The sequence below is a fragment of the Tyto alba genome, unplaced genomic scaffold (genome assembly GCF_018691265.1).
Source record: "Tyto alba isolate M040663 unplaced genomic scaffold, T.alba_DEE_v4.0 Super-Scaffold_2, whole genome shotgun sequence".
NCBI classification, from domain to species: domain Eukaryota; kingdom Metazoa; phylum Chordata; class Aves; order Strigiformes; family Tytonidae; genus Tyto; species Tyto alba.
This window is the reverse complement of record NW_024881282.1, coordinates 25,045,769-25,070,567: the sequence shown is the minus strand read 5'-3', so window position 1 is coordinate 25,070,567 and position 24,799 is coordinate 25,045,769. Positions and strand designations below refer to the sequence as shown.

Sequence of the window (24,799 nt, the reverse complement as noted above, 5' to 3'; positions counted from 1 at the left end):
TTTTTGGCAAGGAGAGGAGGAACTTCTTGCACAGACACTTGTACCCTGTATTAAAGTGATACCATTCTTCTTCTCCCTGATGGTTTTTAAAATGATGGGAGAGCTGTTATAAAATGCATTAGGCCAAAGATGAAGCTGAGCCTGACTCTTCTTCATCCTGGATAGCTCTAACTCACATTTTCTCAAGAGATAACCCTTTTTTAAGAGAACAGATTAAGCCCTATCCAATCTCAAAAGGTGGTCTACAGGTGCAACTAAACACACGGGGATGAAGGATCTGTAAGTTCTCTATTCCAGTATATAACTATGTGGATTTAGTGGCGTGAGACCCCTCGGCTTTTGTGAAATGCAGTCTGAAACACACGATTGCTTAGTCAACAGACACTGCGGGAAGATCCCCTTCTGTAAACAGGCCCGGGTCAGTTAGGTTTTCCAAGGCAGTCACGGTAAGAGTTAATATATTTTGAAGTTAGTAATTTTTGGCGAAGATGGATATTCATGGTCACTAATTGCGACGTGCAGATAAAACCACTGTTACAGATGGTGCCAAACCGAATGCGAACGGACGGCATCAGGAATTTGTCTACTGCTTAGAGCAGGTGTTTGGGGTACAAGAAGCATGGTTCAACTTCCTCCACCTCACAAGGTGGAGGAAATGGTAAGATAGATAAATGATGAGCTGGCATCCGCTCTGAAGCAGCTGAAGATGGGATAACCCAAGAGGATAATTCATGTGCTAAAATAGGAGCAGATGTCAATTAAGACAGCTTGTCTGGCTATTCGGGTGCCAGTTCTTAGTGTGTGTCAGCAGTACAGGCTTGTCAGACAGCCTGTTTGTGAAATTCGGTGTTTGACATCATAATTTGTTAGAAAGTGGAGAATTGCTGTAGGCATTGTGAACTGGGAAAATAAAAAAAAAGGGTTTTTTAATCACTGGAGCAAACCTGAATTACAATTTGTTGTTAAAATGAACTTCAGGCCATTTTAAGTTGTCATTTTCTAACTGAGAAGTCCAATATGAAACTAGTTGGTTTTACTATAAACAAAACAAACCTGCAACAGAGTTTTCATACTAGGCTGGCTGGGACAAGGGGCTACTGCACTTTAAAACTTCTGCAGTAGTGTGCAATTGTTTTCCAGAGTATTTTGCCCCACACTTTTTCCTCAGCTAAATTCCTTTCTTTTCCCCTTCCAGTCTGTCTCTCCTGTCTTGGGTGAAGCACCGTGCTTATACACCTTATAGTCTTCAGTCCCAGAAATTAGCTCAGGTTTCTTCATCTGGACAATATTTCCATAAACTAATATTTGGGAAACTCTGTTGGTATCAGGGTTCCTGTCCTCCTTAGCTTAGAGCAGTAGTCATTAAGAACTGGTGCAGGAAGCCTTGAGACACAGGACATCAGGATTTGATTTTCTTTTATATGATGGATGTTATCACTATGCAAGATCAATGTTTTGATTGCAAATTAAACGTCAAATTTACCAATTCACTGTCTGAGAGATTAGAAGCTGTTATAAAACATAGAGTTTATTTCTGAGCTGGTATGAGTTTGCCTTTAGGAAATCAAGTAGTCAAATACATCAAATGAAGTAAAGGTTGTGTTGCATTATTTTCTCATGGTACCACCTCTTTGGGTTCCCTTTTCTCCCTTTTAATCATAACCCCCCCCCCCCCCTCAAGTGTGTATCCTTATTGTTCTGTCATGAAGTTAGCATTTCCACAATATTTTTCTATATTGTACTGTATTCATCCTTAAAGACATAGCTAAATGGAAACACATAGGTTATAGAAATGCATGGTTGAGCTTACTGAAAGAAGGTGAAGTCAGTTACTCGGTGGCAGTGTAAGGGAAAATGGAGAAGAGCCAGGAGCAACCTTAAGTGTCTTTAAAAATCAGTTTAATTTGCTCTGGAGCATCAAACATTTAGAAGGTTTTGTCAGATTCATATGTCACTTCCAAAAACGTGTTTGAAGAAATCAGTAGCTTGGAGTAGCACGCCCTCAGGCAGGAAAGCACAAATGAAAAAGTGACTGGACAGGAAGGAAAAAAGAAGCTCCTTACACAGACCTATTTAAGAAGTGTAAATATCATAGGCTTGGGGGAAGAGGGTTCATCCTCGTAAAGGTATTTCCTTTAACGCCAATTAAATTAACAGTATATTCATATTAGTGTTTCATGTACCCATTGTTTGGGAAGACTGCTGAGGTCCTAATAGCCCATCTTAGGTGAATATTTCCATGTTTTGGGGATCAGAAGGATCCAGAGTTCTCTGAATTTTATGAGATATCCCTGAAGAACTTTCATTTTCCCAGCACCCTAGCTATGTGCATTGTTTTGTCTGCTGACTTGAGAGACTGAAGAAGCTTCCCTTGTTCATTTCAGATGGATAGCAATACAGTTCTTAGAAGTGGAAAGGTTGCTCGCTGCAGAGTTTACCAGCTTTCTAGGATGAAGGTGTCACAAGTTAGTTGTCCATCTAAAAGCTCTAAATATTTAAACAACACTATAGTGGGATATGAGGGAAGATTCCCTTTGGAATATTTTATCTTCAATATAGAAGGCACACATAAATTATTTTGAGAATAAAAGAGTCCTTTGTATTCTAAATACTTTTTTTTTTTTTTTTTTTTTTTAAGGATTTTGTGTGAGGAACCAATCTGGCTTCCTCCCCCCAGCCCCTGTAGGCAAAGCCACCAGTGGCTGAGAGACCTTCTTTTACACAGAGCTTCTTTTGAGAATGGAGGAGCCCTATCCGTGCAGCAAGAGCAAAATATTATATTTGATCTCTGAAATACTTCCACAAAATCATTCTTTGTGGATCTAGGCGATACATCAGAGAGAATTTTATCTAAACAGATTTAATATGAGGGAGGAGTGTTAAATAGCATTGGTATTTTTTTATTTGGAGGTTAGTAATTTATCATTCAAAGTTGTACAATACATTAATTATCAGAACAATTTGACCTATTGAAGGTTTCTGAAATGAAAGCCACAAGTTACCAGATAAATTTGCAGTTGTGTAATTTTCTCATAACCCTTCACTTGGAAGCCTTTCTGCTTCGAGTATAGGATGAGGTCTGGCAGCATGGTTAACCCTGACCTCTGAGTGTTCTATATGGACTTGTTAATTTCTGCCACATTCTTTCAGTTTAAATTTAGATGTGCTGGCAGCTATTATGCCTGTTGCAATAATCTTCATGGGCAAAACATTGAAACAAATATGCCTTTTATTGCAGATGTTTTTGCTGAATAAGATTAGTGAAGAACACTTCAAAGCTGAAAAACAGGGTTCAGAAGCCTTTGGTCCAAAAGGTACAAATAGTTGAATGTCTGGAATGTATTGACTTCTCAATCTAATAAAAGAACAAGTAATTGTTAAGGTGATGGACCATAATCCTGTGCCGTGTTTTACCACTGTAATTTGTTATTGGTAGTAATGAAATTTCAGCTATGTAAGTGAACACAGAATCTGGATATGATTGTGTACATGTAATAAAAACATCCAGCTTGCTGTTCTAAAACAAACTGGTTGCGGTACGAAGTAGCAACCTACAACTAAATTTTATGTTTGGCTGATTGCTAAATATGTCTTAGTAAATATTAAAAGGTTAGGCTAGGTCTTCATATACAATAACTATCTGAAGCATAATAGCTGCAAAGGCAAAGGAATTCACTGTCAAGACCCGGATGTCATTCTCTGCCTAATGTATGACACAATTTTCATAGACAGGGTTGTTCCACCTGGAAAGATTTATTTGACAAGGATAGAACAAGAGGAAACGGCCTCGAGTTGCACCGGGGGAGGTTTAGATTGGGATATTAGGAAAAATTTCTTCACTGAAAGGGTTGTCAAGCATTGGGACAGGCTGCCCAGGGAACTGGTTGAGTCACCATCCCTGGGGGTATTTAAAAGGTGTGTAGATGTGGTGCCTAGGGACATGGTTTGGTTGTGAACTTGGTAGTATTAGGTTAACGGTTAGACTGAATAATTTTAAGGGTCTCTTCAAACCTGAATGCTTCTACGATTCTATATTTCAATGTAACATGCAAAAACTGTTCCTGTAATGCACTTCTGTCTCTACGATTTTCATATTCTTCAGGAGCATTTCTATGCATTGTTGCGTGATTGTGGCTCCAACAAAGAAAGGAGACCTTGAGAGAATATGGAAAGGAGTGTTCTCCTTGTACACCTTTTTAGGGGAAAAACAATGAATAAAGCAGACCATGATTCTTAGATAATTTAGAGTGAGATTTTTTTTTTCCTCCTGAAGGGTGAGACACAAGAGCTTCCAAAGATACTCTGACCCTACTGCTTCTGCAGTTGCTATGGGCAGGATACACTGATACTCAACTCTTCTGAGCACTTTGGTAGTGTCCAACCTAGTTACTAGGGCTGAACACTGGGGAACTGTGTTCCTCATGAATGGATTAAGCAGAATTTATTCATTGGTTAGAAGTCCTACTGTGCAGGCTGTATATTTTTGAATGTAAGTAGCATCATGTTTTTGCTGTTCAGCAGGAATTTCAGGCAACCTTTGAAATACGTAGCCAATCAGCGTTTGTTCCAAATGATGCTTTTGTGCCAAATTTCCAATTAGTGAATGGCATTTGTTAACTAGGCCCATTTGGCTTTATCTTGAAGGATAATGAAAACCCATCTTTTTCCTCATCCCCTTAATAGACTCAATATAGAGTCTTACTGAACTAAAAAAGGCAGGACTGAGTGGAGAAAGCTAGGAGAGTTGTAGTTTGGTGAAACTCCTTAGGAATTATATTTGTAAGAAATTACTGTGGTTTGAGTTCTGTTACAGTAAAACGATAAATTTATAAAAATAAGGGATTTGGCTCATAGAGATGTATTGCAGAGTATTAGTGAGTGCTTGAATTATTGTTTCAGTAGGTAGATATTTGTCAAGATAAAGGCAAAGTGTGCTTCCCTACGCATGGAGCTGGATTTTTTTATTGTAACACATTTTCATAGGTATTGTTTTATGCATTTGGAGTGTCTTAGAAGTATTTTTAAGTCTTTCTTCAAGTCTTCATACATTTTCATCACTTTCTTCCAGCCCCCCAAAATACTCTTTTCTGCCATGGAACAGAAGATGTACTGTTGGCACTTTTGTAAATCACTCCTCATTTTTATTGAGCTCGAAAATCCAAACTTTAGTGTAACCTTCAATGTTTGTCACCTGGCAAGTACAGTTTTTGCATAGTTCAAGGAAATCAAACATGTTTTACTAATTTCCCTGTGTAACTGTTGCCTCAGAATTGTTTACCACTGATAAGTAAGAAAGCACATTCTTACAACTCCTTCTCTGTAAACTACAGTTTAACTGGGCTAAGAAACAGAACCTTCATACTGGATTTTGACAGACTTTCTATATTCATTGTGCTGGAGCTTGGGTTGGTTTGTGTGTTTTGTCCCTGTTGAGGTTTTTTGAGCATTCTTTAGTATTGGAAAGATTAGTATGTGCAGAAGCACAACTACAGGAAAATGTAGAATCTTTACTTGGTTTACAAATGTGTTGTTGTAGACATATATCACGTTGCACATTACCTGTGTAAGAAGATCTTGCTCAGAATGGATTCAACATGTCAGTGTCTTTTGATACTCACTTCCTGTGTGACATAGTATGTTTTACTTTAAAATGGTTGGGAAGACAATGGGAAGTAATCAGAGTATCTGTTTAAATAATTTTAGTAGCTGCAGAGTTGAAATAGAGCTTAGCACTTTTAACAGCATTTCAGGAAGAATACTCAGAGTTTGTAAAAATTTGGGAAATTCCAAATAAATATTTGGAAAACTAAAGATTGGGCATTTACATTTCTGTGCTTCAAAACAATCCCTATGATGATACTAGCCCCTCTGAAGGGAAAATGTGTCTGTTGGTTAATACAGGACCAGATGTCTGACCGTCTGGGGCCTTATGCTTAGTTACTGTGGTAAAGATGAGCAATCCCATTAGTAATAATATATGTCAGTGTAATACTGGAGTGAGCCTCCTGGATACTATTCACAAAGCTTTTTTCTACAATAGTGAGCAAATTACAATTCTCTCTGTCCCGTTTGTGAAACCCTCATAAGGAAACAAATCACCATAAAGATTTATCAGGTAAGAATAACAACAATATTCCTCTAGCTCCTCTAGGTATTGTGGAGTGTTGGTATGATGCTCTTAGGATTTCGTCAGGATGGCAATGCAGTATTACTGTTTGTATGCTCAGTCTGTTAGAATTGTGTGCTATGAAATTATCCTCTGTGTATAGATATGTATTGTTTGTGAAAGTAAGAAAGATGAAAGAACTGAAGTACCTTCCAGACAGAGACTAATCTGGGGAGCAGTAGCTGCCCGTGATGACAGGGAGGTCAGTGTGACTGTATTTTTCTTGTGGATCATTAGAAGTGATTTAAATGTGGAAGATGAGGCATAATGCAGCAGCATGCACAGGGACTGCTGTGGAAGGATGCTTAAGGGAAGTCACTGGAAAAGTATTTTTGGCAGTTACATTGCAATGGATTAATGTTTTCATTATACAGTCAAAGAGTTCAGATACACGGGGAAGATGTATCCATGAAAACAGAAAGTGTTTGAGACCAATAAAGTATTCCCAGCAGATGGGCAGAAGAAGGCTGCAAGACTTGACAGAATCTGGAATTATAGGAAGGGATAAAATACAGTCTACATGGTGGCCTTCAGCTTTCTTACTGACAACAAGCAATCAGTGGAGAGATGCTAAAATAGAAGTGGCTTAAAGAGGAGACATTAAAGTTACTTTGTTTTTGGTCTTGGTTGTGCTTAGCTTGAGCTGGCAGTGGTTCACCCAAGATGAAGTGTTAGGAAGCCATTCAGATATACAGAAGTGGAGTGTGATCATTTGAGTATGAAGAACAACTATGAATTTATGTCATCAGGATTGGAGTGATAATTGAAGCTTTCTAAATGGAGTGAAGTTACTCAAGGACAGGGAAAGAACTGGTCAGCTTTTTCCTTGAGGGATAGAAGAAAAATGAGTCTTCAAGTTACAAAAAGCTTGAATGTTTTAAGGCTTCATGTATGTTTGATTTTTTTAGACCCAACCAGAAAAAGGATCTGAATGGTCAAACTCTATGTCATGTCTTATGAAGAAACTGGAACAGTTGAACTTAGATATTGAAGAAGCTCTGAGTGCTGGCTCTTCTCCTTCCAGTACTCCTTCTACCCAAAGGCACAAGCAACTGGTAAGAATGTGTGTGTTGTATGATACGTTTTCTAAAGTTTAGCTATCAGATGCTTGTCAAGCCATGGTTTTCCGATCTGGTTGTGTTTCTGAAAGGCTGGGGAGCTCAGGTTCAAGGATGAAGTAAGTTACAGTTTTTACTCAATTGTAATGCTCTAATTTAATTAGACAACTAATGGCCAAATAACCAGAAATGTCATAAGATGCAACTTTTAAGTTTTCTCTCAAGATGGGTTAGAATCATTAAACACCTTTTTTAGACAGGAATTTCAACCCAGATGACTGCATTTGATAGTTTTTCAGGATAGAATATTGTTGGTTTAAAGTTCCAGTGATAGTCTATTTACACTTGTTATATTTATGTAAAGACAGCAAGAGAGACACTGTGTATCTTCATTAAGAGTTGAATTCAGGTTTTCGTTTATTTTATCTATTTGATTTAGAGCTGCATTTCTCTAGTTAAGAATATTTTGTGATGGCAGGTGTCATTAGTTGATGGCATAGTTTCCCAAGCTTTTATTTTGAGGGCGAATGGGATTAAGGAGCAATGATATTATTTCAGTAATTTTTGAATAAGCAAGGTTTTCTATAGAAACAAGTAACTGGAGAGTGAACAGCATGAGAAGTAGGAGTGTTCGTTCTCTGCTTTAAGTTATGATTAAGTCTGTTCTTAAGATAGAATTGTTTGGATTTGCAGCTCTGAATGTCAGTGCTGGCTTGAAATTCCTGAAAGGTGAGCTTGTTTGAATGCTTTTGCCATTGTTGCTGTTTCAATGTTGCTTCATTTTGTAAAAGTAAATTCTTTAAGTATATAACTGTGTGGATCACAGTATAAATGTTTGTATGTCACAAAGTGGGATGTTCAAAATCTTGCATCTTGATGTTGCTCTTTGAGGTATGCATTTTCATATTCTGCAGAGAGAGTGTTAGTAGCAGAGTGGCCATGACTCTCTCATTTCTTATTGTACATGGCAGCAAGTCAGAACCAACTCTGTACAAGTGAATTCATTTCAGCATTAACTTGTCCATTAATGGAGAGTGTTCTGTCTCCTTGTAGGAGACTGCTCGATGTCTTCTGTCAAAATACAGTGGCAGTGTAGTCTGCTTTTCTGCCTGAAAGTGAAATCTAAGCCATCAGAGTTTAAGCACTTCCCATGATGAGGCAGTCTGGTTTTGGTAACCAGTGATCCAAACACCTGTGATTTTATGGCTGTGCCTATTCTACTAAGGCAAATGCCATGGTTTGGTTAGGTATATTCCTTTTCCACGATGACTTGACCATCACAGGACACTGGACCTCAAATCCATGGCTGGAACATTTGATGAAGGGCAGGTAGTATGTAGACAGCAGAAAACCAAATCCAAATAGACAGTGTTTTCAAATGCCCTTTGATAGGTAAGAGCAACATCATCAGAAGTGACTGCATAGAGAATACCAACACCAGCATGCCAGATGCTTGCACTTCTCTTACTGAAGCCCAGTGGCAAGACATCTTCTGAATACAGAGGCCAGGACTTTGGTCACAGCCTTCTTCCTGGGACATATCCCCACACCAAAAGCCTGTGCTAGTGATACAGAGGTGGTGATGCTTCCTGTGCTGATAAAACCTACCTCCAAGCCAGTATCACTGGTCTTGGCACACTTGTTTCCCTTACCAACAGTTACATCCATTTGAGTAAGTTCAGAAAGATTTCAAGGGCGTTTCTAATATCAATGCCAAAATTACCATTTTCCTTAATATGATATTTGAGCAGTTACACACCTCTTTAGGAGGTCATGTCGTCTTCTCACTCTGAAGCAGGAGAGCTTGCTTCATTTTATTTGTCTGTGGACAGGCAAACATGAATCAGCCACATTTCTGTTGTGGCCTTATTTGGCAGACTGGAAATGTCCTTTAAGCCTCCAGGAGCTAATTCCACTACAGGAACTGGAAAGGTCATTTAACACAAAGGTCTTCCTGATGAGATCAGCAAGATCAGAGCAAGCAAAGAGTCAGGGACGATCTGTTGTGGAGCTGATGATGGGGGATGTCCTTTTCTGTCTCTTGCAAAGGTATGTGTATGACAAGGGAATCATCTGCCCTTCTTTAAACATTTAAGAATACTTTTCCTCAAAATGGGTTGACATTAGTCTTCCTATATAGTCAAAGACGAGAAATACATCCTTCTAAATCTCTCCATGAATTTGCTGTGAAGAAACAGGTTTTGGAAATCTCAAAATGACAGTTGCAGTGGGAAAAATTAACAAACCCTTGTTTTCATACAAGTTGTATGAATAACTTATCTTCTATCAATTCATCACATTTGCTCCATATTTCTTATTATAACTTGTAATTTGTTCCAACATATCAAATGTTTTGTTCTTGTCACTCACAATGAAACTTGATTAGGAAGAAGACCTATTTCAGACATACGTTTACTAGTAACTGTGTAAATTTGGCTTCTATAAAATGATGAACCACTTACGGGTTCTTCACACGTTTTTATCCTATTTTGATTATATAAACTGGAAACTGACACAAGAAATTATGATTGAAAATTATTTTGGGTGAAGTACTCACAGATGCAAGGCCAACTTGTAGACCCAAGGTCTCCAAAGTAGGTGACTAATGTATGAGTGGCAACATGTTTGTTGGAGCTGCTGCCCTGAAAATTCGTCTCTTGAGGATGTGGGCAATTTTTAACAGATGACAGAGTATTTATTTCTTATGGCAAATACCATGTCTCAGAAATATATTTTGTAATTTAATCACTAGGTTGAGCCAGTTGGTTTTCTACTGAAGGATTTTTTGTCTGTTTGTGGAAGTAACTCTTGAATATTTTATTAATCTTTAAATTTCCCTGTTGTGAAGGTGTCTGTTATTAATACTACTCAACTGAATAAAAATTTTGCAGGAAGAAGTCTTAAATATTTGCTAATGAAAGCAGAAGGGGTGAATAAATGTTATGGGACTTACTGGGTGAGTCTTGCAATATTTTGGTGAACAAATGTAAGGTGTTTTTAAAATATTATAACTTTTAGACAAATCGTAAGAGGTAGTCTGTTTTTACATCTGTGTAAACTGCAAATTACTGCTGGTCGGTTTTTTTTTTTCGGCAAATAGTATGGGGCAGTAGCACTGACTGGATGACTCAGTATCTGATCTAGAAAAGATATTGAATATAATTACCTGTCATCTAATTATTTTCTGAAACATTCTCTCACCAATGCTGTAAATATATGATTTAAATACAGAAAGCTGAGATATCTGAATGTACTAACAGCAAAACTGCTAGTTTTGGAAAACTGCAATTGATAGTACTGCTCTAAAACCTGTACCTTTCCTATGAAACAAAGTCTTTCTTAGCAATATAGAAGGCAGTACTTTGTAAATGAGACAGCAGAGATAAAACACCCTTGCTGTAAACAGCGTGTTTCCTTGTTGTTTAATGTATCTGCTTCATTGCCATTTGATGTCTAGTACTCAGTTTCAGTACAGATAAAACAGCAGATCTGAAGAATAAGAATCATATTTTTCGGTTTTAATCCTTTATCATTCAGGGATAGTGGCAGAGAAATCCTGTTTGATTATAATTAGCCCATCTTATATTAGAGATATGACTTTCATTGAGCAAAACTTTAATTTACATATTCTCTTAATACTTGGAGTAGTAGTATATTCTCTTCAGACTTTTTCTGGCCACATACTGATTCTTTTGTCAGCTTTTCAAAGCCGCCTCATTTTCCATCCCTAAAAATATACTAACTGGGAACCAGGCAGTTGCTGTTAAAGACCAGCAGCAAATTTGTTCTCTTGTGAAGGGGAGCAGGCAGATAATGGGCTGATTTTGATTGATTTTACCCAACAGCTTGGGACTGCTCTGCAGTGCAGTCGTGATCCTGATCCCCGCATTGTTCCCAGCATGGATCCTGCTGGATTGCTTGCTCCTTGCTTACACACCTTACTGTTCTTTTGAGGCAAACCAGGATATGTGGGGGGATGTTGTACAGTTGGCCTTTTATTGGCATTACATTCGGTGTGGCTGGGCACATGTGGGCCCAGAGTTAAGATACGCATCTTTGGAAAAATGGTGTGGGAGTGGGGCAATCGAGTGAGATCTCCCCAGGTTTGTGGCACAAGGAAAAGTGTGTTTGGAAAGTTCAGTCTGTAATTTGAAAATGAGAATTTGCTGGGTCTCTGTTTAAGTTAAAAAAATGAATTTGAAATCAAGTGAAAAAATAGTTTTAAATAATTTTTAATAAAACCATTTCTCTTTCTAAAGTAGAGGTGATTCAGTTCCTTGATACTTAGGAAGGTGCACTACTGCTTATTAGTTCTCCAGTTGTGTATACTAGCTGTTAAGGAAACCACATAATATCTGGATGTCTAACTTCACAAAATGTAAAAATGATGCAGCAGTTGGTTTTAAGAAAAAAGACTGAAACCGTGTGTTTACCTTCCATCAGAGAAGAAAATCTTAAAAAAGATAAAATTCCAATGTTTTTATCTTGCAGTTCACATTGAAAACATTTATGACTTGCCTTTATTTACAGGGTTTTTAAAATTCTCTTACAGTGCCCTCTTCAAGTGGAGACAGGCTTTTATGGAGATCATCAAGGAAAGGGATCTTGGAAAAACAGAAGAGGAGACTACCAGGATCTAGACTGTTTACCTTACCCAGTGTCAACTGGAGCACGACCCAAAACTGATGTAAGTAGCTACAGCATATTTACAACATTCTCTGACTCTCAGGTTGAGTAACCTCGAAATTTACTATTCATCATTAAAATTGTCCTTGCATTTCTTCAGAGTAATTTGTTCTGCAAATACTGCACTACACAGAGAAGTTTGGTTTGCAAAACAGGTACAGATGAAAGTTAAGTCAGTCTTGAGTTAATGAGACTCCAGGGTTGTGGAATTCATCTAATCTGATTTTAGTTAACACTAATGAAGACTTCTACATCTGAACTAGTCACTTGGATTGCCTTCATAGTCAATGGAAAGAAACAGGCGCTTCTAAAGAGTAATTCATCTCACATGGAAATTACATGTGGTGGATTTCAGGCATCAGAGCCACTACTGCATCTTTTTCCTCATTGCTTATTTTAGAATTAGTCTCTTTTTTTAATTTTTAATTTGGCTTTTGGTTATGCCCGATTCATGGTGGATTCCACCCTGCATTCTCTGTAAGCAGAAGTGTTCAGCTCTGGAGATTTAGTTAAACCCTATTTGTAATCAATAATAGCAATGTTTATTTTGGTTTGTTTTTTTGGGGTTTGTTTGGTTTTTTTTTTTTTTTTTTTTTCATAAGGTAATGCTGTAGTCTGCGATCGAAGTCTTAAAATCTGTCAGAGGCTTTTCTCAAAAGTCTTTGATTCACTTTCTCAGTAGCTAAATGTAAGCTATTTTAGGATCAATTTTTAGGCAAAATGCAGATGGGGTTTGCCTCTCAGTTTTAAATTACTTGGTTGTCAGCAGTGTCCATGGTCATCACACAACATAAAAATGGCTGCACTGGATTGAATCAAAGATGCTTAGAGTCCAGTGTCCTTCCTCTGGCAGTGGCCAATGTTGGGTGTTCAGGGAAGAAATGTAAGAACAAAGTAAGCAGGCAGTAAGCCATCTCCGCTTCCTTTGAGCTATTTATTGTGCAGACATATTGAAGCCAGACACTATATTGCAGCTTTGTAATTAATAGCCCCCAAGGGTCTTTTTTGCCACTAGTTATGTCTTTTGTATTCATTTGTATTCATTTATTCTTTTAATATTCAAAGCATCTTGTAGCGATGAGTTCCAATGTTTAATTGTGAAATACTCAAAAAAACACCTATTTCTTGTTGTAAATTTTTTACTGGATTATTAATTTGGCTGTAATTCTTGTACTGTGAAAAACTGAATCTCAAGAATCTTGAGGGAGCTAATAAATACCTGACACTAGGTTTGGGTTTTTTTCGGTGTGTCTGGCTGTATTCATTGGTATTGAATTTTATCTGCCTGTTTACCTTACGCTCTTTCAGCATCATGTGGTCCTTTTGCAGCAATTGGCACTCAGTTTTTGGTTTTATTAACCTCTGTAATTTAATATAATCAGAAAACTGTCCTTTTTTATTCCTCCATTTTCCATATCATTTATGAGTAAATTGAACATGTATCTGTGAGACTGTCAGGTAATATCCATCCACTGTAAAAGAAAACAACCAATTATTCCTAACCTTTCTTTTCACTTCTAGTTAGCAATGAAAAGACATTTTTATTTCTTGATGTCTTTTTTGTTGTTCCTCCTTGACAGCATAGTTTGAATCTGATAGATAACTACAGAAGCTTTTTGAAATTCAAGTACATTATAGCAGCCAAATTACCCATATCTGCATAATCATTCAAAGAACTTGGCCTCCAAAAGCCGTACTTGCACTTCCCTGTTAGCCTGTGTTACTATCCATGTGGGTTTTTTTGTTTATAGTGTACTTTCTGGTAATTGTCTGCCATACCTATCAGTCCTGCTAGCATCTCTTCCACAAATAGCTTCAGAGGCATTTTCAGATACTGGCATTGCATATGCCACCCTCCATTCCTCCAATCCCAAAGCCAATAGGTTTTAGCAATAATTACATGTTAAGTCAATAGCTCAACAGTTCTCTTTCTGCCGATGAGGTGCGTATTTCAAGTTATCCACACAATTTTGATTAAAGCAAAATCTTATATATTAAAGTTATCTTTAAAACTGTCATACTATTCATCTACCGAAGAACAATATGCATGCCACTAATAATTCTGTATTTCGTTAAAGGAGCCTACTCATGTTCACTGAAATGGAATTTTGTAGGTGAGCTCCATTTGCTTACTGATTGAAAACATTATTGTCTTCCCACTAGCTGTTTCATTTCCTTACAAAATAAGTTCGCCGTTTTCCATTTCTGCAAAAGCACAAACACTTGTTCTGATTTGTCACTTGTTCTAGTTGGAATAGATAGTAGGATTCAGTAAAAAGATATTTGCCAACTTTATTTGTCTTTTACCTTGGACAAATGTCAGGCATGCACAAGCATCATTGCTTAACTGCCTTCCCACTAATACTGTGTAAATAGTTTTGAAGTGATGTTGCAGCAGTAATGTTGTTTGGCTAGAAGTGTGTGAGAAAGAAGGCAGAGAAAGTACATTTTGGTTTTTTTTTTCTTTTCTGAAGTCTACATTTCTGTTTTTGGTGAAATTTGGGAAATACTAATACAATAAATAGCAGTTTCATGAATCTTCATCAGTACAGTCCATGTATTGTAACAAACATTTTTGTAATCCTGTAGTAACAGCAGTGTAATGGAGAAAGTACTGCTGTTGCTAGAGCACCATCTAGTCTAGAGACCTACTGGATGCACAGAATATCTTTAGAAATTAATGGGCTTTTTTTTTTTTAATTGGCCAGTGCTTTAAATTAGGCATAAATGAAACTGGGTGTTTGCAAATTTCTTTCAGGAGAGTAGATCATTTTACTTCCTTCAAAAAGCTGCTTTTGGTGTATGTGCTATATTTCAGGCAAATATAAATAATGCCATGTCTAGCTCCAGGCATTCAGTCTGTGTGAGTCTGTCACATCTCTCCAATACCCAGAGTTTCACCACTTACTCCTTAAGATACAGACTTTTCCATATTTTTTAAAAAGAACCTGCCAAAGTTACTTTTGTTACAGTAAAGGGGATGGATCCAAATTTCAAAAGGCCTAATTCCTTCTGTCACACCCAGGGTTGCATCTGTTTAACTGCCATGATCCAAGTGGTATAATCGTAACTTGGGAGTAACACAGAGATAAATCAGATCTGTTTTATTTTGATGAGCTGGTTTTTCTTCTTTTCCAATTTTTTATGAGTCAGGAGGTCCAAAAGAACTTATCTGTGTCCACTCCCCAGGAGCTCATATACCCAGGCATTTAGAGAACTAAATACTTCATAACTTCCTGAGATTAGCAAATACATTAGAAAAGACTAATGTTAGAAATAACAGGGATGATGTAATTCAGGAATAATATGCAGAGAATTATGCAGAGGACAGTTGTTGGCAGTGATCTTAGCTGCACACTTCCATGGATGCCAACCACGCTGACAGTTTAAAACATGCAGCGAAGGTTTCTTTGGCAAACATGTCACAGTGAGTATTCTGTTGATATGCCTTTAAAAGATGGCTCACACTTGTTCCAACATTTTGATACAACAGTGAAAATCATGGTTTTAGGGCAATGATGTGTCATGTCATGTCTCCCCTCCTTCCTTCCCCCAAAAAAGCTGCTTCACCAAAACATTATTTGTGAGGTACTAAAGAAAACGTACCGAAGGTGGCAGGAAAGTCAGGTGCCTGAGAGACAAGTAGCAAAGTTCCACCTGACAAATGCTGGTATTTCTAAGTCCATGTCTATGTCATAGAGATTCTATTAACGGAGAGAAAAAAGCACTTCTACAGCAGATCCATCTCATCCTGAAGTAGTCATCTGAATGTAGGTCACCGGGTTGAAGTGCTTTGTGCCCCCAAAGTGCTGATGTTGGTTGGCTGAGTATGTGAAGAGGCTGGAGTGACTGGCTGAGGCACAGGTGCTTAGAGTCGGGTGAGCTAAATCCCTCCCGTGGCGTATAAGCTACAGTCTGGCATTTGATGAGTAGTGCTTGTCTCTCCATGCACTGAGCAGAGGAAACTTTGAGACCTGGAGGTCTAACTTACGAATCTAATACCAGGTGGTGTGAAAACCCTCTAGCTCTTGCAGACAGCACAATATCCTCTACAGTGTGCACTCTGTGAATTAGTAAGGAAACAAACCTTCATACACTGGTAACAAGGTGGCTTTTTTCCTTTATGTGTGGCAAGTCTGTTTTTATGTCTTATTTTTAAGTACACTTGAGAGCACAGTTTTGTTTTCTCATGCTTTAGTTCCACAGATATCTTGGGTTCATTAAAATGAGACAGCTGAAATTAATCATTTTATAGGTTTCAAGCTTGTTTTAACCTGGATTCTCGATCTGGTTCACTGCTCAGACACATCAATATGTAGGCTGGTGCAAGAGAAGGTCAGAGTGGCCAGAGATGAGACAGGGTGAATTGCTTCTTTCAGCATCAGTGCCAGCTTCTGATAACTTAAACTGTTTGTACAACTACAGTTTATCTGTGCTAAGCTTGATTCAGAAAATGGGAAGCAAAACAGTGCCTTCTAACCCATATGACTGAAAAGTGTTTGTGATTCTTTTAAGAAGATACTATTTTTTTTTTTTCTCCAGAGAAATGCTGTTTGGTGCTATAAACTGTCTCAGAGTTTAGGTCAGAGGTTCCAGAGATGCCTGATATCTTCTGACATTGTTTAGAAATGTAAAACTAATAGTACCATAATCTATGACTATAGTAGTCATTATCTCTCTGTAGGCAGTGTGATGCCTGCCTGACCCTCTGACATTGTTCGAGGTCAGAGAAATTAAAAAGTAAAAACAGCTGAAGGAAAATCAGAATCATTGTGTTTCTTATGCACTATTTGTTCGATATTGCTGCCCCTGGACCAGTGAAGATCAGAGATTATTCCATTAGTGAGTGTGTGTGACAAGCCTTTTATCAAATAGCTGCCAACGTCCAGTGCAGAAGGAAGTTATAATGTGACAACTCATAACTATTTGTGTTTCTACTAAGCACTCTTTTGGAATTTGAGGATCTTAAAGTATTTGCAGACCTTAGGCTGTTCCTTCATTTCTCCGTGAAATATGTAAGCAGATTCTTCATTTTACGTATGAGATTAGAAGGTAAGAGTATACAACCTGGCTCATGAAGTAGGTTTCACACACTCTCACTACTGGATGCAGTCATAAATTTATCGGCTCACAGTACAATTTAGAGCAGCAGTTACATCCATTATCTAGTAGGGTGTTTCCCTAAGTGAAGATTAGGCAGATCATACCTGACTCTGACCTTGCCCCTCATTGACTAAGTTTATAGTAAAGCCCCAGAAGACTTGTGCAACCTCTGAGCAAAGATTTCTTACCTCAGAGAACTCTCTGCCCGTTCTGTGGTCAGGACACTTTGTACGACTCACGAAGTACAAGAAGATGAAATAAGAAGCCTAGACCTGAGTGACAAAGGCATAGTGTTCAATGCCCCCTTTTCTCAAAGGGGTACTGTGCTTGAAGACAGCTACTTGGCTTTGTTGGAGCTGAAGACTTCTGCCAATACTTCAGCTAAATGTGCTTGTAAAAGTAGCGTAGCTCATGCAAATACGAGGTGCAGAAATCTTTGTAGGAATCAGGCCCTCACTGACTTTCTCAAAGTTACACTGGTTGCCTGAAGCACGGTCAAGAGCAGAATCTATACACAGTCTGCATATTTGCTGCCAGACCATCCTTCCTCACACAGAGTGCTAAGGCCAGTTGTTACCATTCTTGCAAAACCAAGTTTCAAACTGTGTCCTTTAGTCATGTGAATTGCTTTCCTATGTATTCCTAATGTTGAGATGAGCGATGTCAGCAAATTGGCTCTCCAGTATAAACACAGGTAGCCTGAAACATCATCTTTGCAGATTTTTTCTTCTTGTTTTCAGAACTTAATACAACCAGTATCCCTCTGGGACAGAGGCATGGTGAAATAGTCCAGTAAAGTGACCCACTCTGCTTCCAGCTGTACCCCATTATGGTGGAGTTTCTCACCTCTGAACAAGATGTCTGCCTTGCCTTTCTTTCCCCGCTCTGCTCGCACGGTGAGGAGATTACCCTTCTTGCCAAGGATCACTGTAGACCTGCAGGCATTTCTGAGATGATCAAGTGCTTCTGAAAGAAAGAATCTTTCTTGCTTTATGATGAACTAGTTTCTTGGTATTATTGGAATTCAATGTCCCAGGAAAAGCCTGTACTAGCTCTAGCAAAAACCAGGCTAATTGGGAGTGAAGGGCAAGACGCTTCCCAGCTTCCTTCCTCCCTTCCTCCTTCCCTCCCCATTTTTAACAGTGAGAGCTATATATTCCATTTTATATAACTGATACTCCTGGGTTTCTTATCCGATTTGTTTCCAGTGCACCTGACAGCACTCTGACCAAAGTCTGCTCCCAGCAAGGAGTGGTTGCAAATATAAGAGCCCAGCATGGCCCCTTCTCTTTTGTCTTTGTTCCCTCCCCCCATCAGTCAGCTCCTTCACACAAAGCTGTCTGTGAACCAGGCAACACTGCTTACACGTTACGCTGAAATCAGGATGCCATGATGAGTCTCAAAGAACTGGGGAAGATCAGTATAAATTTTAGCTTTGCTCAATGTGAATATTTTGTATATGAATGGATGGATGAACTTTCAAAAACTTCTGAAAGGAATACGAGCAAATGAAAACCTTATCTAATACATCTTCTAAACAGTCTTAAATTCTTTGTCTAAATTCTCAGTCTGCCCATCTCTCCAGATCGGTGAAACCTCAGTGGAAATAGGATCAGGCTTTGTGAATCAAAAAGGTGTAAATATACCAAACCAGCAAATACCAAATCTGTCTTACTGAACAGATCAAGTAACTGAGTAGCATTTGCAGGATTGATGCCAAAGAGTGACTGTCTTGGGTTCAGTCTCTGATGGTGGCAGAAGGAGGCCCTGAATTAGAAAAGGTAGATGAACAGTATACAATTGGTGGGTTTATCAGCCGTGAGTAATAACAAACTCTTTAATTACACATTCTTACTGATTTTTATATATAAAATTACCGTAAAGGGTTCATAGGACCAGTTGGTATGTCACTGCCTTTTTCATTTTAGAAGCGTCATCTTGAGCTGTGGGTCTCTTTTAATAATGCTTAGAAATTTAAAACTGAAACTTGGCATTGCAGTGTTTGTTTACAACGGTAAGAAATGCTGTCATGTTATTATGAAATGTTTTTTTTTGATGGAGGGCAGGATTGTTACCTGTTAATTTTATTGCAGCTTTTGTTGCAGAAACAGAAGTCATCCCAAACACACACAACCCAAAAAGTTTTTCCAAATGCACACTTATAAAGCTTCTTATTTATTCTGATTAACCATGTACCTTTTAAATCTTGCTCAAAGTATTTTAGTGAGGGGACTCCGACATCTTGCACCATAACTACACTGCGTGCAGATGGCTGGATAGTGAAGGGTTTGTTTCATTTCTTGACAGTAGTAATCCTGAACTGGGCTGAAAGGGCCCTGTCTTCTTGATTGACGAGACTCTTGAGATGTTAGTGTCAGTTCCAGGGAAATGAGGTCTTTTAGATCATTCTCATTCATTTCTATGGTGTGTTTCAGAAATGAACAGAAAGTATTTAGTTTGGTGAATTCCACAATATTCCTTAAATAAAATATTTAACATTCTTTTTTTCTTAATAATTAGCTCAGTTCCATTTTTTTCCTGCCAAAAATGTTGAAGTCAGCTGAAGATGATAATCCTAATGTAGCTATACAGCAATTAATATTACCTTGAACTGCTATGATTAAATCACTCGATCTGTGAAAATATTTATTTAGTTTTAAATTACGTTAATGTTATCCTTTTTACACAGTATTTTGCATCGGATTCATTATTTTAATTTAGTTTTCATATGGATTATTTGGAGGCTAGGGACATGCTTTATTTATTTTTTAAAAAAAACCTCATTGAGTTATCTCTGTAAGAAAGGCAAGAGCTTCTTCATCCTTATTCATAAAATGGCTTTGAGAAATAATGTAACAATAGTTATTCTTGGATAGATGTGGACAATATAATTGATATGCATTTTTTGCATACGGTGTAAACTAAAATTGAAGTTTCCAACTCATTTTGGTGTAAAGTTCATTTTGGTGTAGTTCAAAGGGCGTATGAAGTCCAAATCTGTATTGGGAGGAGACTAGATTTGGTTATTTTTATTGTTTGGCATTACATGGCTATTTATGTAGTTCTAACTGATAACATCTGTTTATGTTGTAAGAAAAGCTTTGAAAGAGCAAGCAACTGTGGGGGCAGTTGGGAAATAGAGGTGACCCACCGCTGCAAGGGCAGCCAGCAGGTCCACCAGGGACAGCAATAGCAGCAGAGCAGCTGGGCTTGGTGGTGATTTCGCTAAAACCCTGTGAGCAGAGACTGCCTGCAAAATATCTTGAGTAAGCACTTCTCTGAGCCAGCCCAGCCCCTGTCTCGTAATAAGTATCCCAAGCTCACTCAGTGAGATTTGCCATTGAGGTCCAGCTGCAGTGATGAAATGAGAGCTGCAGATGGGCATGGATTAATTAGTATATACATCCCACATGAAGCCTACATATGCTGCTTGGCTTTTGTAGACATATTTATCATGTATAAATTGAAATATTCAGTATTCTAGAGTGACATTCGTTGTTATGTTAATTTGCAGTTCTTCTAGCTGATTTCTTTTGCAGAAACTATAATGCAAGGTACTAGTACTCTTCAGTGCTGTTTTGTGTTGTATTTCTGATAACACTGTTAGTAGAAACACAATCACATTTCATAATAAGTGCAATTTTATTAATCATAGACACTAAAATTGCTGACTTACATTTCAGCATTAGTACAGAGCCTCAGAAATGCATTGCTTTTCAAGGACAGACTGAAATGTCCTGACTCTTTGTCAGGACAGACTGAAATGTCCTGACTCCTTGTCAGTAGATGTGGGATGCAAGCTGTCAAAATAAAAATCTCTACAAATGCGTAACAAGAGGCGATCGGGAACCATACCAGGAAATTATACCATGCATATGCAGATATGAAGAGAGATAACCTTACTTCCATACAGTTAACTTTATACTCAATGAAGTGCAAAAGGGAAACAATTTATCTCTCTTTTCTTCTGTTTGCATGTTTTATACCAGCAGCTGGGCTCATGCTTTTAGTTGCAACACACTGTTGATTTAATTGGGTGACAGTACAATTTTCTACTATGTTTTGTAGCAGCCACAGAAAAGAACAGGCGATAGAGTACACTGGCTCCCATGGGTGAGCTTGGCAAGCATGTACTGGATTGGACCCTACCAGACTGTCTGCTGTATTTTTGTTTGTGGGATTTGTTGAGCACAATTCTCTTCAGGGAGCTATGTACAGTCATACCTTACCTGTCTACGTGTCTGTCAGGTTTTTGCTTACTCTTTTTCTGGCCCTGTGGTATATTTGTTACAACAGCATGAAAAACATGAGCGAATATGTTCTACGTGTATAGTTTTTATCAAAGTCATTTCTCTTCCAGTGTAGCTATTACTCATTTTCACCATCTTGGCTTCTGGTCTGGGACTTGTGTCATTCTTATTCAAGCAGGGTTTTCTCGGCTACTTCGCATGTTGTTCAGATGGCGCACGTGATTGAGCTGGAGCTTTTGGCTTTTACAATAGTTGCTCACAGCAAGAGGAAATTGGAGAGGTTCAAATGTTACCAGAGATGTATAGTTAAAAACTTATTCTGCCTGGACTGCTGAAGTGCTCGTGTGGTGCTTCGGGGTTTGGGCAGAGCCAGACCCCTGGTCCCACTTACGCAGTGGTGCAAAGGTCTCTCATAATACAAGCCTCCAGGCCCTTTGTACTCTGGAGAGCTCGTAGACTGCTCTCTCCTGTTTCCCACGCTATGGAAGAAGGGACTTCCATCTATAACACCCCAGAGACAGAGGCTGGCACAATGCAATAGGGAGAGCATTTTTTATGCAAATGAATACAGCAAACCATGCATCCTGTCTCTCTAACAGAGATAATCCCTCTCAAGGTACAACTTTCTCTTGTGCTTCTGCTGGGAGGAGGCATTGTTGCCCAACTGCTACCCCCTCATCCTGGGATATACAGTATTTCACAGTACAGAAGGGGGATTATTCAGCCCTTTGTGTAAGTGATGTGCACTAAAGCTGGTAGATGTGGGAAGGCTCAGGGTTCTGCTTGACTTGAACAGCCTTTTTGGACAGCTCTAGATTGATTTTTTTTTTTTTCTCTCAGGTGTTCCCAATCATTCTCCAGGAGTTTTCTTACAAGTTTCTGTAACACCTTCTTCTTTTTCACAAAAAGAAGAGGAAAAAAAAAAATAAGAAGAAAAAGAGGGAGATATAAGCATGTTTTTAAAATATACATTATAAATTTATTTTTTTTGATGAACTTTAGGTTTTTTAACATTATCTTTCTGTACACAGGTAGCTTTCCATATACTTCTAGCAACCATTCCCTCGGGCACTGTTGCCTCACTGAACTGCATTTAAATAGCTTCTCCAGAAGACTCTACAGTGCTTCAGCTCTTTTAGAGAGGGATCAGTGCTACACAAGACTTAGTCCTGGATAAGATCCAGAGTGGAGCCCATGTGTGTCCCATGGGAATCAGGAAGGATGGGCCAGTGGTACGTGCCCGGGTCTCCTGTTGACCCAGACTCATGAAATGCATCCAGAAGCAGATGAGGAGCAGGGATTCTATACCCCGTGCCTTACATATAGTGTGAGAGGTCAGCTCCTCAGCAGCCTTCATCCTGGCTCTAGTGGAGCTCTGAACCAAAAAGCTCTTTCCAACAAAGCACATAGCAAGAGTGAGAAAGTAGGTCAATATTCTCCAGTCTTTCCACTTTCCCATTCATTTTTACAGAAGCCAGTTTTTCCTGTTCTGGGCAGGAAAAAGTCAAGTCATGGCAGCCTTGCTGCTATAATCACCTGATGTACACATGGGAAAACTGATGACATCTTCGTAAAAGAAGTTCTCCCCTATCATTTCTTAGTGTACGGAAGGAAGTACAACTTCAGAAAAATTATTTGCAGAAGGTTTCCATCTAGCTACCATTCAGATGGCATTTTAGTGAATTCCCAGAACTGAATACAGAATGATAAACTAGTGATTTTGAGATGAACTGCTAGTTGTTAGATGGGGCCTGCTGATAATCCTCAGCAAGAGAAAGGTCACACATTATTTGAAGCAGCCAAGTGTCATAATTATGACCTTCTTTAAACTGGTATTACATGGTTTAAATATTACAACGACTAATCACTTGATACAAAACCAAAGTGCTCAGAAAAAGTTCCTGAAGCTTCTGTATTGCAAAATGTCCTAATGCAAGTTTTCAGATGAGCCATTAAAGTAGAGCTTGAGAATGTCGTGGGTTAGCCAGCATGCTGCAAATTGAACTGAAGATTTCCAGAGGTACTTGCGTGTCTTAAAACTTGAGCTAACAAATTGGACTTTGCATCTAGGACTGTGAATCTGGCCTGAAACGGAGTTAGCACAGCCTCTGAGAGGAACTGGAGCCAACCTATGGTCTGAGAGGCCTCAGGAGGACTTCTAAGCTATTCCCCTGTACCAAATCAGAATGACCTATGTCACCCCGACAAAAGTTTGTTTAGCTTCTTTTTTAAGTTCCCATTGACAGACTACAAAGCCTGTTCAGATGATAATGTGTCAGCACCCCACTTACCATTAGAAAGTTTTACTTTGCTTTTTTGCTCTAAAATGTCTTCTTGTGTTCATCAATATGCAGAACAAGTTACGTTTCTATGATATTCCTTCTGCCTTCCTTCTGCAGGTCAGTCTAGTTCATCTAGCTTTTTCGTGTGGGTCCTGGTTTCCAGACTTCTTGTTCCATCTAGTGTCTTGACCTGGACACTATATGTTAATTTGAGCATGATCAGAGCTAGTTACAGGTCTCACAGCTTCATCATAAAAAAGGTAAAACAAAACAACAAAAAAACCCAAACAAACAAACTACAATAACAACAAAAAAAAAGTGAAACAAAAAACAAACAACAAAAACAACAATGAAAAAAAAAAAACAACAAAAACAACAATGAAAAAAAAAAAAACCCAAACAACAAAAAAACCCAACGCTTTTTAGCAGTTGAGGGTATAACAGAATCTGGACTCTTTGTAATGAACATTGACCAGTGAGTTGCATAGACAGTGAAGTAGATAGTGGTATGCTGTCCTCCATAAGTCAGCCATCACCAGTACTAAGAAAAGAGAAAAAGAAAATAATTTGGAACTCGGAGTTGGATTGTACAGTGATGGTGATGACCCTTCTAGGAATAACTGAAAGGGACGTCAGATGGAGGTACACCTGCAAGTTTGGTGGTCCCTGTTGAAGATATGTGCAGTACCTTGAGTGTCTAGTAATCCAAGAACTGAGTAAATCATTAACATTTTCTGTTGAAAAGAGGCCATTTGTTTCTCAGCACAAAGACTTCATGAAAATGATGAAATGGAAGAACAAAGATAACTAGGCAGACAAAAAGTCAGAGAACCTCTCTGTTGTTGCTTAGTGTTCACTTTCATCTTCTCCATGATCACAGTTGCAGAAGTTACGTGTTTCCTATTAACAGTATTAATTCATGTAGTCTGCATGTTCTTAGTCCTCAAATGTCCTAAGAAATGTGTTGTAGTTTGTGTTAATTGACCAAACTTGATCCATGGTTGTGCCTACTACATGAGGGATCTCTGTGCAGATAAATACAAAATTCATCAAAGCCCAGTGACTGCCAGACACTGATTCCCAGGAGATCTGCAGCCTGATTCAGATTTCCTCCTACCTTTATACCAGCATAGGTGAAAAGGGAGTCCTGTCCTCTTTTGATTTCCCAGGCTGAATGCCTCCTGGCTCCCTTCGCTAGTCAGAGCGCGGCAGGAAGGTTTGTTGTGGCAGGCGCGCAGTACCAGGGAGCAGCGG

At 38.6% G+C, this 24,799-nt stretch overlaps 1 protein-coding gene across 1 annotated transcript in view; it reads left to right on the top strand.

The window, feature by feature from the left end:
* The window catches only part of STARD13 (StAR related lipid transfer domain containing 13), a 256,899-nt gene that overhangs the window by 27,459 nt on the left and 204,641 nt on the right, over positions 1-24,799 (top strand). Inside the window, exons 3-4 of the mRNA XM_042792355.1 lie at positions 7,075-7,221; positions 11,777-11,911. Of these exons, the coding sequence (XP_042648289.1) occupies positions 7,075-7,221; positions 11,777-11,911 (282 nt within the window). The remainder of the gene's footprint in view (positions 1-7,074; positions 7,222-11,776; positions 11,912-24,799) is intronic.